Source organism: Canis aureus, chromosome 14 (assembly GCF_053574225.1).
Source record: "Canis aureus isolate CA01 chromosome 14, VMU_Caureus_v.1.0, whole genome shotgun sequence".
NCBI classification, from domain to species: domain Eukaryota; kingdom Metazoa; phylum Chordata; class Mammalia; order Carnivora; family Canidae; genus Canis; species Canis aureus.
In genome coordinates this window covers 13,190,847-13,212,247 of record NC_135624.1, presented here as the reverse complement: position 1 = coordinate 13,212,247, position 21,401 = coordinate 13,190,847, and the positions used below count along the sequence as shown (strand labels likewise).

General features: G+C 38.4%; 1 protein-coding gene across 7 annotated transcripts in view; it reads left to right on the top strand.

The window, feature by feature from the left end:
• SYBU (syntabulin) overlaps window positions 1-21,401 on the top strand; it is a 109,465-nt gene that overhangs the window by 52,682 nt on the left and 35,382 nt on the right. For 6 of the 7 annotated variants that reach the window (XM_077847002.1, XM_077847001.1, XM_077847005.1 and 3 more), the window contains exon 4: window positions 8,892-9,089. In XM_077847002.1, the coding sequence (XP_077703128.1) occupies window positions 8,892-9,089 (198 nt within the window). Of the gene's footprint in view, window positions 1-8,891; window positions 9,090-19,207; window positions 19,364-21,401 lie in introns of those variants that run through there. The other variant, XM_077847007.1, reaches the window with a different exon arrangement.

Here is a 21,401-nt window from a genome sequence, read left to right as displayed (position 1 = left end):
CTGTTCCAAACCTAGAATGCAAAATTATCTGAATGGCAAACATTATATGGTTACTGTGTTGAAGCAAGAATATTGGAAAACTAGAAACAGCTAGAATTTCTTGCCTCAAATTTTTGTGGCCTGTTTATTATGGGATGGCTTCTTTCTAACAGCTTCCTTTTGTCTGTTTTTAATTTGGGCCTTCCCAGAATTTCTGCTGTTTCCTCTTGGAACAAACATAGGTAGAAAAATTTAGAAAGAAACTAGCCTTTAGTGGTGGAAAAAAGCAAGGACTTTAGAGGCAGGCAAACCTGAGTTTGAATCTTGAGTCCCTTACTTGGTAGCAGTGTGACTGTGGAATCTTTAACCTCTCTAAGCCTCATTTGTCCTACCTATAAAATATTATTAAAAATCAATGTTATAAAAAAAATCAGTGTTATGTGATAGCTACTTAATAAATATCACTTTTTGTGTCTTATCTCCATCCTTTCAGTGCATTTGAATGGTTTGTGGTAAGAATTTCACAGGGTTCAGATTAACCATGAGTTTAGGCTATGACATTTTATGTCTCCATCAGACTGTCTTGAGAAATGACAGTATTGCTGGCACAGGAAGAGTACAAACACCCATAGCAGTGTTTGGCACATAGTAGATAATAAATATTTGTTGGATGGATGAATTAAATAGTCTCGGTCATTCGTGACAATCAGCTAGATTTCCCTGTAGTTTAAAGTAGTGTTTCCTTAGAATAGCAGTGATTTTGTCCTCCATATGATGCAACTGAACATTGAACAGCATCGAGCCATAATGGAATGTTTCAAGACATTATGGCAAAACCACATTTTCTTCTGCCTGATGTTATTTTTAAGTACATCTTCTGGAATTGTTTAGTTCAGCATTTTGGAAAACAAATGAGCTCTGCGATCTAATTCAAAAATGAACCAGAAGTTGTAGAAATGTTTCTTGGACTTTGAAGAAATATTTTATTTGTAATCTTTAGAACCTAGTGTTTTATTCTTGTATGTAATTGGTACAAGGATGTTGAAGTAGAGACTTGGTCATCATAATTGCCACCAGAAGTTTGATAACAGTGGTTGGTAGGCACTTCAATTAAATATCAGGAAATTATGTAATACACACACACGCACACACACACACACTTTGGGCAATCTTAATCCTTTAAGATGTGGATTTTAAATGTATATATACACAAAAGCATATATATATTCACTTTGCAAAAATTATTCATTGCTTTCAAAATTTTGTCAAAAAAGCATTGCAAAGTAATGTGGAAAGAATAGATTTCCTAAAATTTTTCTTAAATGATAATAATAAAGTTAACATCTAACCTCACACTGCATTTTAAAATGAGCTCTAAGTGGATTACATTTGAATGAAAAATTAAACTAAATATCTAGAAGAAAGTATAAGTAAATATTTGATTGATTTTGGAGTGAAGAAGGATATTCTAAGTATTAAAAGATTGGAAGAAATCGCAAAGGAAAATATGGAGAGATTTGACAACTAAAAAGAGAAAGAGGTTTGAATGTTAAAACATAATAAATTAAAAACAAACAATAAACTCAATGAAATACAACAAAGGGCTAATGCTTTTCATAAATAAGGATTCCTTACAGATCCATAAGAAATCCTAACAGTTAGTAGAAAAAGTCAAACTAATAATTCATAGAATTGTAAAAAGGGCCAGCAAACATATGAAAGACATTGTGCCTCACTAAATTAAATATGTGCAAACTAAAACATCAAAAACAAATTATTCATTATTTACTTGGCAAAAATATAAACCAATAGTATTCAATAATGGTGGCATTTTTATAAGTGGGATACTCCGATTCAATAATGAGAATTTAAGTTGTCTCAAAATTCTTTGAAGGCTTAGTAATTCCACTTTGGATGTACATTCCATGAGATAATAAAAAAAATTGACCAAAGATTTATTTATTTATTTATTTTAGAGAGAGGGAGAGAAATTGCATGCCTGTGAGCAGGAAGAGGGGCAAAAGGAGAGGGAGGGGGAGAGAATCTTAAGCAGGCTTCATGCCCAGCACGTGAACCCAACATGGGCTCCATCTCACAACCCTGAGATCATGACCTGAGCTTAAACCAAGGGTTGGGCACTTAACTGACAGAGCCACCCAGGTGGCCCAAAAGATTTATTTTCATAATGTGTTATTAAAGCAATTTCAATAATAGTGACAAAATTGGAAATAACCTAAAAACCGCTGCAAATGGAATTGATTTTTTAAGTGATATGTTTATATCTATTTTAAATAATTACTTGTTTAAAATAATGTTTTTTTGAGAAATTAAATAAAACATTTGGGACTTTTAAAAACATATTTAAAAACAGAATATTACAATGAGTCCCCATATACTTTGCTTATCTACTTTGTCCAGATTAATAGCAAAATATTGTCACGTTTGTTACACATATTCCGTTTTTCTTTTTTTTACTTTGCTGAAGCATTTTATAGGCAAATCTCCAGACCTCATGTCATTTCATCATGCCTACATATGCACCTCAGCATGCATTTCTTTAAAAAACGGACATTTTCTTACATAATCATAGTGCTATTTTCATTACTAAACAATTAACATAATTCTTTAGTATGATAGAGAACATTGAAATAGCATCAGTTGTCTTAAAGGTATCTGTTAGCTTCCTTATAGCATTTAACCTGGAGGCCAGCAAACTTTTTCTGTAAAGAACAAAATAGTAAATATTTATGACTTTGCTAGCCAGATGATCTGTGGCACAATTATTCAACTCTGCCATTGTAGCTTGAAAGCCACAGTAGACAATATCTAAAGGATTCAGCATGGCTGTGTTCCAATAACATTCTATTTACAAAAGCAGGCAGCAAGCAGAATTCGCCTGCGGGTTGCAGCTTGCCAGCCCCTGATTTGACTCATTACTCTCTGTTCTCCATATATTTTATATGGTGGACAATAGCTTTAAAGCTTTGTTAGATGCAGGGGAAATTTTCAGAGCAAGAACACCTCATGGGGAATGCTGTGTGTTTATCTGGCATCCCTTCAGAAGGTAGATAATGTCTGTTTGCCCAACATTGGTGATGCTAAAAATGGGTACAGATGGGCAAGTCCTGATCCTTTCACTGTAAATTCTCCATCAGACTATTGTCTGATGGTTTCATCTGTTATGTGTGTTATTTAAATCAATTATTTCATTAGAAATAATTACAAAATAGGGCAGCCTGGGTGGCTCAGTTGTTTAGCGCCGCCTTCAAGTCCAGGGCCTGATCCTGAAGTCCCAGGACCGAGTCCCATGTCAGGCTCCCTGCATGGAGCCTGCTTCTCCCTCTGCCTGTGTCTCTGCGCCTCTCTCTCTCTCTCTCTCTGTGTGTGTGTGTGTGTGTGTGTCTCTCATGAATAAATAAATAAAACCTTAAAAATAAAAAGAAATAATTACAAAATAGTAACTTTCTGTTTCAATCATTTCATCTATTTTCATTAACCAGATGCTTCTCTAAGGAAGGACTTCCCAGTATCAATGAGGGATTTCAGTTATACTGAAATATAGTTTGTATAGAAATGGTTTTTAAATCAGGATTTATGCTAGTTTGTTCTTTCCTTCTAATTGCGAAATTTCAATACAAAAAATTGGTCCCTGGGTCACTGCCAATGATTTCTAGTAGGTTGGGATTCTTTTAGGTGGAAAGGATCTTACTTTCTCTCTTTAGTTTTATTTTTTTATATGACTATGCACTCACAGAAATTTTGTTTGTGTATCCAATGGCTATCAGTCAATTGCATTAATTATTTGTTCTTTCTGATGCTCAGATTATTCCATTTTTGACCAGTGTGGGCCTTTTTGTATCTGCACCTGTCTTTAATAGCTTCTTTCTTTATAGCCTAACAAGTTCCAGGGGAAAGTGTTCAGAAATCAGAATAATGAAACTGAATATACTATATGTTGAAACAAAGCAAAAAGAAAAAGCAAGTGAGCAAGTAAACCATACGCATAATTAAAAGATCAATAAGAAATAGACCAAATTGTTCAGTATTTCTTCAGGGTACAACAGTTATAGGAAACTTTTCTGTTTATTTTTACTTTCCTTCTGTGTACTCTTCTGCAGTCTTATCTAGATTCTCTGCATTAAGAATTATTGCTTTTATAATGTCAAAGTTTAAGTTAAAATTTTAACAACCCCAACAGATTTCCTTTAATTTATCAAATTCCTTTAGTAAATTTAAAATAAGACACAAATTATTTTAGAAGATACTTACACCTTTTTCCAGAATTATAAGTAGACCAGTTGTGCAATTATTAACCATATCCCATATTCTCAAAGAGCTTGTAATGTAAAGAGAGAGGAAAAATAGATTTAAAAACATTTTTTTAACAACCTCCAGGCTACAAAATTATAATAGATGCCTGTTTCTCCCATCTGTCCTTACAGACCTTAACATTTTTTCCCCCCTAAACAACGATTTGGAAACTATTTAGTAGGTACGTTTCTTAACAGCACTCTGGGTGGATCATGACTTCTGGGACTTCTGGATCTGTGAGGATTCTTTGTATATGCTTAATCCTGTATGCTGACAGATTCCAAGCAAACGAACAGCAGGAACAAAATGACCTATTCCTTAGCATAGATCAAAGAAGAAATGTGAATTAGTCTCCTTCCCTACAGATGGTGATCAAAAGTAGCCTTGATAAGGGTCACTTTTACCCCTGTTCCACCAGGAACCATCCTGGGCCCATTTAAGTGAGATTTAAAATTATTGACCCCAGAAGGAAGTCATCCTATATTTTCAGATGGATCACAATGTGTAAACATGAAACGTGGTCCTGTTTTATGTTTTTTTTAAATGAAGTTATATTTACCATAAATAATGAAGAAGTATAAGAGCTCAATTATGGAAAAAAAGAGCTCAATTATGTAGAGTGTGTGTGTATGTGTATATGTGTTCGTGTGTGTATATATATATATATATATATACACACACACACACGCACACATTTATATAAAAACTCCTCCCTCCCCAGAGACTGACAATCTTCTACATGCTCTTCCTAAAGGCTTGCAGTAAAGCTTTCCTATGCCAAGACCAGGCTGAAATGTTTTTGTTTTTCTCAGGCATTTTTCTGGAAATTTGAAACACTCCACACGTTTTGGATAGGTCATTCAGGATTTCTGTCATTTCCTGCCTTGAAATAGTTTCCTCATGGTGTTGTACTAGAATTTTTTGTCATTGATAATTTCGTTGTACTAACACAACTAATAAAAGCCATAATTGTAAATATTGCGGTTATAAACCCATGGGTTCCAAAGGACAAATTTAGCTAGTAGCAGCAGGAAAACAGAGGGCATACTCGAAGGGTTTAACCAAAGTGGGTTTAATAAATAAATCTCTGTAATATGTGCTTGATCCACATGTAGTTTGGCACAGAGTAAGATTAGACATGAATAACCAAGAGTATCAACTTGACTTCAGTCTTAGAATCTTGGAGTAAATGTCAACGGAGAATATTTTACATACAATTTTGGGAAGGAGTATTACTTTCACCTGGACTAGCAATCTGCTTCCAACTCTGACCCTGCAGTTACAAAGGAGGAGGAAGAGAAAGGAAGGGGAAGGAAAGGAGAAAAGGAGTCTTAAATTAAGACTTGTTGAAAAAAGAACCACCTTTTCAGTGCTGCACAGAGAAAAATACCTCAGGTGTCACAGGCTAGCGGATGACTCCCTGGTACATGAACCTTTGTTGCCTTTGCTCAGGTCTTCCTTTTGCATACCTGAAAGTCTGTTCCCTCTAATAGGAAAAATAATGGCTGTGGGTGGGGGCATGGGGTAAATGGGTGATGGGCATTAAGGAGGGCACATGGTGAGATGAACACTGGGTGTTCATTCATACTATATGTTGGTGAATTGAATTTAAATAAAATTTTTGAAAAGGAAAATCAATGACCCCGCCCTTTCCAAAACTATTTTCCTTTGTTAGTGTTGATCTCATCAGACATAACAAGAGAATATCCCACTTTTCTGGTAAGTTACCGATTTTCTTACGTATGGATTTGCCTTAACAGGCTTGCTGGTTTATAGGAATGTTGTTTAAGTGATATTTACCCAACTCCTTTTGCTGATTTATGAGGGCCATTGATATGGGGGCTGGGTATAATGCCGGTAGGCTGGTTCGGTGCCAACACTTTGTTTAACCAATGAAAGATCATGTCTGTATTCCCATTATTTCTCCCTCAATATGAAGCACAGTACTAGACAGTTAAGAAATGTTGGGTGAACACTAGTTTCTGTAGTGATTCTGATGCTGTACGAGGTACCTATAGTTAAAGATTTATTTAGGTCTTCATCTTCTCAATCCCTTCCCCTGGAGATACTAACTGTAAATTTTGATGACACATTCCAGGTAAAAAAAAGTTGCCACTGCCTTCCTTAAACTGCCACTATTCTAAATAATTTCAGGTTCCGATATTTTTTTAATTTAATTTATTTATTCATGAGAGACGCAGGGAGACAACCAGAGACATAGGCAGAAGGAAAAAGAGGCTCCCTGCGGGCAGCCTGATGGGACTTAATCCCAGGTCCAAAGGCAGACAGACACTCAACAACTGAGCCACCCAGATGCCCCTCAGGTCCCAATTTCTAACCAGACCCTAGCACTTAATTCTTGACATCATTAGCACTGAAAATATGGCTTATACGTAATCCTTATTTAACTTGGGCAAAATGATAATAGAACCAAGAAAACATTTTTTATTTACATAAATTATAACCTTGACAGTGTTACTCAATACTGGAAATTGTTTGATTTTGTCCCCTTGAGTCTGAGCATTTTCCAAAAAAAAAAAAAATTTTTGCTTTTTAGTTGAGTGAATCTGAAGCATGGGTTTTTATTTATCGGGGCCATCTCTCTTTAAAAAGAAGTAATTTATGGAAGTGACTCATAAGGAAATAATTTTAAAGGCAATGGGTAATTTCGAATGATTAGACTTCATTTGCTTGGGTTTATCTGCTTTGGGATCAGAATCAAGAAGGAGGACCTCCTGAAGCAATGTGCAGGCCTGTTGAGCCTTGTAAAAGTGCTGGAATCCATTTGAGTAATTAGCAGCTTTGCACCTTTAGGCAGGAGCTGGGATTTCTTTTGATGGAAGCATGGGACATGCTAATGTCAGAGAAAGGCACGGCCAGTACGTGATGAAAGAGCTGAGCAGTAGCAGCCAGGAGGGGCTCGCATCACTGTCATTCATGGCCAAAGTTTCTTCCGGAGTTTGGTAAAAAACAAGGCACTTGTAAAAGAGCAGCAAAGGCAGAAGGCATGAACAGTGCACTAAAATCCACTCACTTCCAGAAATGGACCATTGAGGTCCTGTGTATACTAATATGTCCAAAAGTTTAAAAAAAAAAAAAAAGATTGCGAGAAATGATTCATTTTACCAGTGCCAAGTTCACTTTGTTCCAGAAACTGGGCTATTTCATAATAAAATCTGAAATAAAAGCCAAAAATGAAGCGAAAGCAGTGATATCTTAGATAAATTCTAGTCATCTTAATTCAGGCAACCAATATATTTTATTGATGCCTAGTTCTGTTTCTGTCTTGATTAAAGATGTGAAAATTTAAGAGAGCCTTTCACAGGGGGCAAATTATTTTTGTTCCTTTAATATTCATAAAAGCATAATAGTCCTAAAGTTGTTAGTACTAAAAGTCTCTATCGTTTTTTGTTTTTTTGTTTTTTTGTCTAATGAGTTACTAAAGTAGCTCTGCCATCAAAATACTTAGTAATGAATATTTACCACTAATTGGCTATTTGGACATACTTTTAAGTAATATTGATTTACTTTAAATTCCCATACAGTTCTCCTCATCAAAGTATAAATGAATTAACCAACCATCATAAATATTTAATAATTATGGAAAGCATTTATAGGAGTCAGCAGTATGGCTTACCTGTTTGCCCGATAAGCATCTACACAGGTCACTTCATATATTACACATATTATTAGCTTACAGTAATGATCCTAGTAATAATCTACAACTTGAAAGTTAAGGGGTGTTTTGTCTTTTTTTGTTTTTTTAAGATTTTATTTATTTACTCATGAGAGACACAGAGATAGAGGCAGAGACACAGGCAAAGGGAGAAGCAGGCTCCATGCAGGGAGCCCAATGTGGAACTCAACCCCGGGACTCCAGGATCACGCCCTGGGCAGAAAGCAGGCACTAAACCACTGAGCCACCCAGGGATTCCCTTAAGGGGTGTTTCAAATTTGTGTATCATTTTCATTTTACCAGTTTATCCCAGGTAACAAGATATTGGATTGATATATTTTGGGATGGGTATGGTATGTATGCTAATAAAATGGGTGGGATCACATTTGTTCTGTCCCCTTGAACTCCAAAACCCAGATCTCTTACCTATTCTATTAAATTTGATTAACCAGTTGATAGGCCAAGTGTTCAAAAACTGGGTGTGGTCAATAATACTCAAGTAAATTTTTTGCTTATACAAACAACTCTGAAGAGTTGCAATGCCCCTGAGTTGCTGTAGTGAACTTTTTATTACTAACCACATCAAAAAAAAATCTATGGACAGGTTTGACCCAAAATACACTACCTGTGTTAAAATGGACAAACCTTTAAGCATTGACAACGTAAATGTTACAGAAATATTTATGGTCCAAAAAGCTTAGAAGATTTTGCCTTAAAATATGATTTATGATAGCTGATGTTTTCTTAACATAATTGGCCAAAATATGGAAAATAAAAGGAGAGGCATCCACAGAAGTTAACCCAGGTCCTCATAAGCAGAGTACATGTGTGTGAGTGCACGTGTGTATGGCTCACTGAATGGCTTCTCTTTGCCATCATTGATTTCCTCCTCCTGATTAAACACTTATTGATTCCTATTTTCCAGATGACACAGGCTGTCCCAGTAGCCAGTCAGTGTCTCCAGTGAAGACACCCTCAGATACTGGAAACAGCCCTGTTGGCTTTTGCCCTGGAAGTGATGAAGACTTTTCCAGGAAGAAATGCACAATTGGAATGGTTGGTGAAGGAAGCATCCAGTCATCTCGATATAAGAAGGAACCAAAGTCAGGCCTTGTAAAGCCAGGTAAATGCACTTACTCTTCATTTTGTTTATCCATTCACAGATGATGGACTTTTGTGTTGTTTCTGCCTCTTGGCTATTATGAATTATGATGCTATGAGCATCTATGGAAAAGTTTTTTGTGAATATGCTTTCAGTTCTCTTGGATATATGCCTAGGAAAGAGATGGCTGAGTCATATGGTAACCATTTTGAACTGTTTGAGGAAGTGCCAGGCTTTTCCAAAATGACTGTACCATTTTACATTCCCATCAGCAATGTATGAGGGTTCCACTTTCTCCACATCCTTGTTGACTGTTGTTATTGGGTTTTTTTTTTAATTATACCCATTCTCGTGGGTGTGAAGTAGTATTTCATAGTGCTTTTTTTTTTTTTTTTACAAGATTTTACTTGAGAGACTGCATCTGTGGATGCAAACAGGGGGAGGGGCAGAGGGAGAGGGAGAAGCAGGCTCCCCCTGGGATCATGACCTGAGCCAAAGTCAGCCACTTAACCTACTGAGCACCCTGGCACCTCCAGAGTGCTTTTGATTTACATTTCCTCAATGGTTGATGACATGAGCGTCATTTAGTGTGCTTATTGGCCATTTGTGCATATTCTTTGGAAAAATTTTTTCAATTTTCTTTTAACCTGAGAGTACTCACCAGTAGGATCTGTTTCTCATATGGGATGTAAACTTAAGAGCAGGAGCCTTGTCGTCCTCTTTTTTGTATTCCAAACACACAGAGTCCAGTGTATAGTGGGGACTTAACAGTAAAGGTAGGCTCCAGGATTGAAAAGAGAAAATGGTGCAGGAAAGAATGCCAGCTTTGTGAATTACAGTGAAAAGGTGATTTCATTTTGCAGGTATTGTAGGGTTTGAGTGCAACTTGAAATTATTTAATCTTGGTTCCCACTCCTCCTCCTGCCTCATTCCAAAAGCATTTTCCAGTGGTGACAATACAAGGAAACAGTGGCACAGGAAACAGGTATGGTGCAGCAAGAATGAAGATTAAATGAGATTTAAGATTATCATTGCCCTTCCTTGTTTCAATAATGATAGTAAGAATAAACATATGTTAACATAAGACTTACAACCCTATGTGTGGGTGCAGAATTCACGCTGAGCAAGTCCTTAGTCCTGCAGTAGGTACTCACTTGCTAAGGAGGTACTTGTCTTGCTCTCATGTTGAAGGCCTAGGGTCATCCTGAAGAAAATGCAGACAATTAAGAAAAAAAAATGAGGGGGAGGGAGGGAGGAAGAATAGAAAAATGTAAGAAAACAGGAACAGTTCTTCATGTCATTTTAATTCACGGACGGATCCTTTGAGAATCAGGAAGGCCATGAACCCACCCTCCAGAAAAATACCCATTTGCACAAAATATCACTTACTGTTTCTGAGGTTTCTTGGACCTCCTTTATTAGAAATTATGAATCCTAACTTAATGACCCTTACCCAGAGGCAGATCCTGAAACACCACTTTTGTCAAACACCAATGTTTGTCATTAGAATTCTGATTTATTTGCTTATAGGCATACATACCACCTATGCGATCTTTACCTTGTGCTCTTTATTTATTTGCATTGAACCAAGGTCAGAGGGATCCCGAAAGCTGATCTCTTAGTTGCCTAAAATTCCTAACATCATCAATGAAAAAGTTGCTCAAGCTTTTGAGTGGGACCCAATTCTGTACTGTAAGCTCTTTGTAGAAAAATCTGCACTGTGACCTGTACTTCTCTGAACTTTCAGCAGAATAAACCTATCAGTCTCATAAATACGAAGAGAGGAAATCCTGGAAATGAGGCCCCTGGATGACTCCACAATTTATAAAATGCAAAGACATCATGTGTTAAACCACAAGATACTGCTCTCAGGTTAAAATGTTCTGCATCCCCCAACCCCAAGTGATTGTCCCCCTCCCCCTCAGCCCAAACTGATCCTCAGCTCTAGATGTGTGCTCTACTTTTTTTTTTTTTTAAATAAATCTCCTCATTAGGACCAATACCAATTTATTAAAATAGCAAGCAATTAGTGCCTCTCCTACAGATGTTCCAGGACTCTTTAACATTAAATTAATCCAAGCCCATTTTATTTTAGGCCCGTTCTAGATTCTGGAAAACTGCTCTTCACCTCAAAAAGGAGTTCTTGAAATGCCCCTTTAGGCACTCAGATAGAGAGCTAGTAATGCTCACTGAGTATCTGATGTAGAAGGAGAAGGGAAATCTGTCACGGGATGCCGGGAAAAGCGTAGAAAGGTGAGCTAAGTGAGCCTGCACCTTGCCAGCTGGGCACTGCGATACACACACACAGCATGAAAGCCCTTCCTTCCTCCAGGCGGGCCTTGTTCAGGAACTTCTTGGAGGCGGTGAGCCTTCTGTCACTTTGGCTTCTATCACTTAATGGCTGTGCAGATTTAATTAAAAATTGCCACCAAAGAGGGAAAGAAAACAATCCCTAACGGTCCAGATGGATGATGGCTTTGCATTTTCACGGTTTCCGTTTATCTACAAGTCAATTCAGGAAACACTCAAGACTGAATCTCCAGAGCCTACTGCGGTGCCTGTCGTAAAGTAGGTGTCCAATACATACGTCAATGAGAAATACAGTGTGCACTCTATGCAGGGAATTATGTGTGGCATGAGAGGAGCATCAGAGAGACAGGGCAGAGAAGTCTTCAATGTCATCATCACTGCTTTTTAGGGAGCTCAGCACTGGAGGCAGAGTACCGTGTGATGCATCTGGCCTATAGTGCCGATCAGAAGGAAAGGAATGAAGGCCTTCCATCTGGGAGGCCTGAGGAATCTGTGGTGGTCACAACGCTGCTCCCAGGCGCTCCTTTCAGGTTTTCCTGATGTTTGCACCCAGATTGGCACAGCCTAATTGGATTCCTGCTCCGAGTACATTAAATGACTTTCCTGGGCCTCCTTTAATATGAGGGTTTACTACTTGGTGTATCTTAGTCCCAGGAAGAAAAAGATCTGGTGTCATTCTTTTACAAAAAGAAATACTTAAGTCCTTTCTCCACAAGGCTTGCTGGAGAGCTGGGTGGGGAAACAATTTACATGATTTAAACAAATAATCACAAGACACGAAAGGGAGGGAAAAAAAAACACCTGCTGATGGAGGAGATAGGTAAAGACCAAATGGTTAGGGTCACTATAATTTAAAAGAAATCCACATTTAGAAACCGAAATGTTGAAATCTGCATTTGAAAGATGTCACTGTGTGCCATCAGCATTCAAACTAAGGTAGTATTCGGTTGTCATCTGACACCACCCAGGCTATGGAAATTGGAGACCTGGCCAGATGAACTATAATAACCTCACAACAATAACCAAGGCCTGGTTGTTTTAAAAAGACTGTTTCCCACATTCAGAGGCATATGCTAGAAAACTCAGAAGGCACCAACTAGGTTAGCGATTAATCAGCCCTGGTTCCCTTAGTAGATAGAGGCTTTTTCACTCACAGATGTTCCAGAGCTTATCACAAACATGTTTTCACTTCAAAGTTGGTTCTGTGAGATAAAAGAGAGCTAGACAACTTACGAGGGAAAGCTGTTCTTAAAATAACTTGAGCTACCTAGAGAGGAGTTGAGAGGGTAGACATGGACAACTTTTCTCCAGTTAACTCAGCTTGGCTGGTCCTGGGAGAAAAAGTGTGTGTCAGAGTTGGGAGCACTTGCTAACCACCAGAGTCCCGTGTCCATCGTACTAGGTTCAAATCTTCATGCCACTGCTTTATAACCCTGTTTTCTTCAGCTGCTGGTTCTCTTCCTGAAACCTTGTATATTTAGCATCCATAAAATGAGTTGCTTCAAGGATTAAGTAGACTAATGAATGTAGTGCCCAACATTAGACCTGCCAAAAAAGAATTCTTCAGTAAATGTTAGTGGTCATTCGTAGCTCCTAAAATCTATGTCACAAATTCCATGCACTTTCTTTACAAGAAAACCCTTTAAAACTCTCATACAGAACCTCTGTTTATTTGAAACAGCATTCTAGCATGTCCTGGGATCCTAGATCATATAAAATGAGGGCAATGTTTGCTACAGGAGGACAGCAGTATGAAGTGCCAGCTGATGCCTTGACAATGAGGAGATGGGAAAATATGAAAGAGCAGACAAAAGAATGCTAAAAAAGCACAGGGGGCTCTTAAGTGTTTAAGTGCTCTGTAGCACTTTGTGCAGTAATTAATGTTCTAGAAACAGACTGAGTCATTGTGATGGTGGAGTCAGCAGAAAATGACGTGTGTGAGGTCAAAAAAATGTCTTAAGCATTTTAGAAATATTTTTTTTTTCATAGAGTGGAAGCAACTAAAAGTTTAGTACTAAAAGATTTTGGTTCTATGGAAACTTCCAGCATTCCCGGCAAGGTGTTATTTTTGTAATAGCTTATAGTACAATCAAAGGTCTTGCAGTAGCAAAAGCTAGCCTCACGTAAAGGCTGTAATCTATTTTAGATACAGAAAACATTATGAAAATATCAGGAAGGATATGTGAGATGTAATTGTGGGGCTTGAGTAACTCTCTGAAACTGAATTTAAAAATTTTTTAGCTAGAGGCGCCTGTCTGGATCACACAGTAGGGCATGTGACTCTTAATCTTAGGGTTATGAGTTCAAGCCCCATGTTGGATGTAGAGATTACTTTTAAAAGTGAAATATTTTTAAAACAATATTTTTTAGCTAACATTTATGGAATGCTGACCACCCCCAGCAAAAGTCCAAGCATGTTAGTCTTTCATCCTAACATCTGTGAAAGAAAAGGATATTATTTGTCCCCTATATTACAGATGGAGAAACTGAGGCACAGAGAAGTTAAATAACTTATCCAAGGTTATACAGCTTGTAAGTAGATTTTCAACAGGGCAGTCTTGCTATTAACTCTTAACCATTGTGCTGATTGTAGGTCTGTCTTCAAGGGAATAATTTTAATTACAATCAGGGAGTGTGACAATTGAGAGATGTGTTGAATAAGACAAATTATTTTCCTTTAATGTCTGCAGAACCTAAAAATTCTTACTAATTTTCATAAATTAGCTAATATAGTCCATATGTAGATTATGCTAGCTGTTGCTGATAAGAAAATCAATGAACCTCAATGTAAAGTCCACAGAGTTGAACATACAAGATTGTTTGGATGCAGATCAATAAACCCTGAGGCTGGGACGCCTGGGTGGCTCAGTGGTTGAGTGTTTGCTTTTGGCTGAGGTCGTGATCCTGGGGTCCCACACTGGGCTCCCCAAGGGGAGCCTGCTTCTTCCCCTGCCTGTGTCTCTGCCTCTCTCTGTGTGTCTCTCAATAAATAAATAAAATCTTATAAAAAAAATAAACCCGAAGGCTATGAACATCAGAGGAATGTTAAGGTCTTCAGTGTTCCCCATCATAAACTCGTCCTTTCCTACTTGTCAGGATGTTTATTGTGCTGCCCTGCATATCATGAATACTTTCCTAAGCAGAGATCATTAGTAGACTTTTGTCAATTTAAACAAGAGGTCCTGCGTTTATACTGAAATGGGTCTCTGAACCTTTCTTTCACCCTGAGAGAAAGAATGCTCACCCAGGAGACAGCAGAGAATGTTTTGTGGTGGACTGTTATACAATCTATCACTTCTCCCCTACAGAGACCAGACCAGTAAAATAAAGCTTAAATGTGATGAGTGAACGGAAGTGTTTATCTTTATGATGGGGTTACATATTTACTCTCATGACTTTCTCCCATCTGTGCTTTTGATGATGCACCCAATCATTATAATGGTACCAACTGGTCCGTTAATGGTTTTCCCCCTAAGAATTAGTGAATTATAATCCTCTTATTCCCAAAGGTGACTGCCATCCAGATTCTGAGTCTGCTGGGATTTATTGCATGTACAGCGTTCTAGCCACTGGTTTGGGGTCCTGCCAAATGCTTACTAAGTGCTCTAATGTGTTGAGAGCAAAGCATTATTGGTCTCCCATACGGGGCAGATGTTTCAGCAGACCACACACCCACCGTTAGACATATTTATAAACTGCCAACATAAGAGAAATAAACCTAGAAACTTATTTTATACATAAACTTGGAAACCAAGAGTTATAAATCATGCAGATATATGCTTCAGATTGGACCTTTTTTTGTACTAATTGAGGTGAGTTTATTGAAGAGACTCTGCATGCAGTGGGCATGATTAAGGGGATCCAACAAGGCATGGTGAACTACTTGGCCCTGGCAGCACCTTGGAGCCATTCCTACATCCTGAAGGGCCAAGACGTGGGTAGAGTTACCCAGAACCCAGAGGGAGAGAGCTCTGAGGCCACGTGTGAAGCAGCTTTGGTAGAGGAAGGAAACCCCTGACAGGAAAAGAGCCAAAGGGGTAAATACCCTGATCTGTCTTCTTTGTTGGTATAATTTGTTGTGTGGCGTTTTGGCATACAGCAGGGTTATTGACAAAAAGTTTTATGTTGAACCACACATAGTATGTTAATTTGGGTAATTAACTGCATTAAAGTTTTTACCACCTAAGCTTGTATCTGATAGCAACGAAGGATGCAGGTCTTGGTAAACTAAGGTGATGCTCTATGAACTTGGCTATAGTGGGCTTATACTTGGAAATGCATGGCCTAGAATGTTTATGGCTTTGTGGAAAGGTGATGCTCATGGTAGAAACTAAAGGAAAGGAAGGAAACCCTCACTTTTTCACATATAAGAGGTTCTGCTAAACCTCTGCTTGAATTCTAGCCAGGATTCATTGATTAACTTTCGTTCGTTCATTCATTCATTCATTCCTTCAACTAATAGTTATTAAGCATTTATTCTGTGCTGACACCATTGCTCTAGGCATTAAGGAGAGAGGGAAGAAACACAGATACCTGTTCTCATGGAGTCTGCCTTTAACATGGGGAGATGGCTGATACACAAGCAGACAAACAAGATGAGTTCAGATAGTGACAAGCAAAACAAGGTAATGCTCTATAGAGGGTGAGCAGAGGAGTGTCTGGGGCGATGACATTTGAGCTGAGAACTTAGCCATATTCCTTCATGTTTAGGGAGGGCTGAGTGGGTGTGTAGGGCAGTGAGTTAGGAAGGTAAAGAGCAGTAGCAGGTGAGCCTGTATTGTTAGAGTACTGCAAAGCCATTGGAGGGTTTTAAGAAGAGAGACATAATTTAAGGTAAATGTTTGAGATCCTTCTGGCTACTCTGTGGAGCTTGGATTATCAAGAGGTAAAACCAGAAGCAGGTATGCTAAATTAAGATGGCTTAGCCTAGGAAGAAGGCAGTGGAAACAGAAAAGTATAGGGACACAGTGCATATGAAAGAATGTAATGTCCCCCATTTCCCAAAGGAGAATAAAAAAGTTTTATTTCATTTGCTAGCTCAAGTAAATCTTTGGAGATACAGATGAAATAGTATCTGATGGGTTTTTTTAATTTGCTATCTTAGTTAAATGTACTTACTTTTACTATATTATTCATTTACCAACATTTTTTTTAAAGATTATTTATTTGAGAGAAAGAAAGAGCATGAGCAGCGGTTGGAAGGAGGGGTAGAGGCAGAGGAGAGATTCCCTAGCATATTCCCCACTGAACAGGAGCCCGATTCCAGGCTCCAGTCCCCCAACCCTGAGATCATGACCTGAGTCGAAATTAAGAGTCAGTCACCTAACTGACTGAGCCACCCTAGGGGCCCCTAGAAACATTGATTTTTTAAAATTCATAGCTGATGTAATTTTTTAAATTCAGTTCTCATCGCTAGAGTTACTTTTCAACCCATCTGACTTTTCTAGAGCACATCATTTTCACCTTCACCTAATTTGTGGATATGAAACAACTTTGAGTCTGTGTCTGGTCCTCTCATTGGACATTTTTTTTTAAGCCTATAAGTATTATGAGGGTATCAGTTAAGTTACTGTAAATAAAGACTTTAAAATACAGAGGTTAAAACCAGACAGAAGTTTGTCTCTTGCTGAACAAAACCTAGGTACTTGGGTAATTGAGACTGGTCGGCAGCTATGTCAAGGTGGCTGTCATCCACCAGGCAGCAGGAAGGGTGAAAGGGACCACTCAGTCATTTTAAGGTCAGGATGTGGAAGTCATTTGCAATTATATCCCAGGACACTTAGTCAACAGGCACCTATTTAGTGGAAGAAGGGAAGAATGGAGGTAGACACTGGGGGACAACATTGGCTATACAGCATGGGGACAGCTGACTTTTCTGTTTTCCTGTCAGTCTATATGAGTATTCTTCACTATCCAAAGCCGTTTGGTTCTTGAGTTCAGTTAGCAAAGGATAGGGGTTTTCGTGATCTGTACAATTTAACCATTGACTATATTGCTATTTAAAGTGTCCTTTTAGGGCAGCCTGGGTGGCTCAGCGGTTTAGCACTGCCTTCGGCCCAGGGCCTGATCCTGGAGACCCAGGATCAAGTCCCACATCGGGCTCCCTGCATGGAGCCTGCTTCTCCCTCTGCCTGTGTCTCTTCCTCTCTCTCCCTCTCTGTGACTCTCATGAATAAATAAATAAAATCTTTAAAAAAGAAAATAAAGTGTTCTTTTAAAGGCTGGAAGAGTCACAGGAATAATTACAAAATCTGTTTTTTTTTTTAATTTCTTGTCCTCCTTCATTTTAAACAATCCCATCAGTCGACCTCCAAAGGCAGCCGAAACTAGCACAGATTGAGGTCAATTTAGACTGATGTCTTTTTCAAATGGCATTTTTTGTTCAAAGAAAGTACTTATGAGCAAGAGCTCTGTAATAAGAGGCTTTGGAAAGACTCTGATATATGGGGTTTCTTCTTTTCTGAGAGGTAATTGTGGAAGAAGGGTTACTTCACCTTATATTTAGACACTGAATAGGGTACACCAGGCCTCCTGCAGAGCTATGGGCGAAGGGAAGTTAGTGGGCAAAAGAGGGTTTTTTTTTTTTTTTTTAGACTTTATTTATTCATGAGAGACACAGAGAGAGAGAGGCAGAGGGAGAAGCAGGCTTCATGAAGGGAGCCCCATGTGGGACTCGATCCCAGGTCTCCAGGATCCCACCCTGGACTGAAGGCGGCGCTAAACCGCTGAGCCACAAGGGCTGCCCAAGAGTTTCTTTTGTAACACAAAAAAATGTCTTCACTTTTTCTTTGTAATATGGAGGAATGATTAATAGCTAGCTTTTAAACGTTACTGTGAGAATCCTGAAACGTGTTGGGTATATAGCAGAGCATATGCATACTGCACACACTAAGAGGTCAACATGCACATCACAAAGATCATTGTTAGTACTGTGTTTGTAGTAATGGTGTTTGTCTGGTATGCAGTGTTCAGTAAATGATCATTATCATCATTGCTATTAAATAAGAAATGAGGATAGTTTACAAGTAGCACAGCTTTAGCAGTAAACATGTACATCATGTATCTACAAAAACCAATGTCAGTATTTGGCAAGAAGCTGTGTTTGAAGTGATGGTGTTTGCCTGGTATACAGTAGGTGTTCAATAAATGATCACTGTGATAAGAAGTGGAGAAAGTTGACAAATAGCACAGTGTTAAAGCATTTGAATGTCCACTCACCATCTCCTCTGTATCGGTCTGGTTTTATCACAGATGCCTCTTTTGTAAGAATTATTCTGATATAATGGAGGGCTTTGGTGGAAGCTGAATAAATGTGTTTACTCTCAGCATTTGGAAGGACTATGCTGAGGGTGGTCCCAGAGATTCCTCGATTCCCTTTTCTCCCTTCAGAACAACAGATCTCTCCTGTTCTTCTCTCTTGGGCAGCACTATAAAGTGCCTTGCATATTTAAATAGCTGGAATTCATGGAGTACACCAAGCATTTTTTTTTCAAAGCTTCACATGCATGCCACTAAATTTAGGAATGTGTGGGGTTTTGCTCTAATTTCTTTCTTGCCCATTGAGACATAATCATTGTAGAAAGACAGTGTTTTGCTCCGACATTGTCAAAGGATTAGCCCTGACTGTTGTGTAGGCATTTCCTTCTATTTGACAATTTGGTATTTCTTTAAATGCTTTGTGTCCATTCATGAGGGCGATGGTTTCATTTGAAATGCTGCAGTCACCAGGGAGAAGCTCCCCTGCTCTTCCCTGATAGGCCAGCCATCCCTCTGCCTCCTGTTGCTATGGTGCCCAGCAGAGTAACTTCCTTGCCCTGCACATGGAGGAGGCTCTGTCTCCATGGATACCCCACTCTGAGACTGTACTCCACGGAGAGATGAGCTGCTCACACTGTATTTCTGCACAAGACGTACCCCAGCCTGTGGCGGGAGGCTGTTTGCAGAGGCAGTGTTTGCCATGAAAGTCTACGGAGCTTACCTGCTAAGTAAGTAGTATTAGTCACAGTAAGTAAATAATAGTCATGGAGGATATGCTCTTCGTGTATGCATGCGTGTGTAAAGTTAGTTGTGGTAGGCTAACAATGTAGACTGAAAGGAAATTTTCAACTCTGCCTCTCAGATATTCTGAATGCAGAGTCTATAACCAAACTTTTAAACACACACATACACACATTGTTTTAAATACCCCTTTAAGGGGTGAGTCTGTTTGTGCAATTTGAAGCCAAAACAAGAAAAATTGACTATGGACTTTTATGTGTTAGAATGCTCTTCTAACTCTGAGCATTGCTTGGTGCATTTGTCAATGCAAAGCCTGGCCTTACTCAGTCCTGTGCTATGGGAATAGAGGAGCACAACCACAATTAATGCTAATTGGCACTGCGCATAGTTGCAGTGGGCCTCTGTGTAGGCTGAGACGCCATGTATTTATTATCAGGAGAGAGCTTGCTCATGTGCTCATGTGTGCCAGTTCGTCGAAATTATTCAGAGCACATCTCTGACCAGTTTTAATTTACTTTTCTCATGTGGCATCCAGTAGAAATTCTGGAACTCTTCATGTTCGTGGAATCGGGATGTGGAAGAGTGTTCTTTTTTTTATTAACTGATTTGATCCAACATTTCCTCTTTACTCTGCATTCCAAGAACATACGGGTTGGGTTTGCAATGTTGTAAAACACATGAGTCATCTTAAAGCGATTTTCATCTGGTGGGCAAATGATTAATGCTTGTGGTGTTAAAATTAATTAGTAGAAACAAAGAAAGACTATACATATGGTAAGCCTAAATGTAGTTCAATAGCTTTTAAATTGTGTAAAATTTAGATTTTTAGATCATTCACAGTAGATAAAACAACTCTAAACAAAAAGCAAAACGTGTGTAACATTAGTATAAGAGGACTTCAGAAAAAAAAAAAAAAGAGGACTTCAGTTTTAATCACATAAAAAAGTGAGCACAGAATATTGTGCTAGATTGTAAATTTCTCTTATTTTCTGTACTATTGACTGACCATTCAGCAAAGGACAACTTTAGTCATGCCTCAATTTTAATTGCCAAAAATGGTGAAGAGTTACCACCCTTTGAGAATGTGAACTGTACTATGTATGACTAGTCTGCATCTGACTTTGTTATGGAGATTAGGCTTTAGGTCATTGCCTTAATGTTTTATAAATATCATTTCCATCCTTCGAAGGAGCAGCAGACAAATAAGGAGGCATGATGAACTCTGTTGTGATCATGGTTTTGGAGACATGCAAACAATGTCAATGACACTTTTCCCAATGTTTTTCAGCTGATTGGTAGCTTAAGGCCCCATTTCCCCATCTTGATCTGTCTGGGATAAATTCTCCTGCCCATCTCTGCAAACCAGCACAGTGTGGGATTTTTTTTCACCTCAAAATGTGTGAATCTCCTCTCTGAAACTGTTTCCTCATCTGTATAGTGAATAATAGTGAATAATAAATAGTGCCTATGACATAAGGCTTTGAAAATTCAGTGACATAATCAGTGGCACATGGCATACAATAAATATTAGCTGTTGTATTACAATCACTATGAGCAGCATCGTCACCATTTCTGTGATGCTGTATAGTCAAGGAAGGCTATAGCTTAGAGCTTGCACAATTCTTTGGTTTGGCTCCATTGAGCCTATCAAATTTTCTATCAAATACTCACCACTAAGAATCTAACTATGTGCTTGATATTCTGATGGCAATTATGGCATTCGGTATATGTGGTAATGTACCTAACAAAATGTGAGATATGTAATAGTTTTCTCTTTTCCAATGCGTGCCTTTCTCTTTTTGTTAAATGGCTATACATACATATAATAAAACCTGCCTGTTCCTTTTGCTGCCACTAAAGGGTATGTAGCATGCCACAATGGATATATAAGATAAAAGGGGCTAGGCCATGGCATAAGTTGTTTTTTTTTATAAGTTGTTAATATTTATAATAAATTAAAAATGTGACAGTGAAAAATCTAGGCTCAAAGTCTACGCCTACTCCCTTTCCTGAAAGGATTTCCGT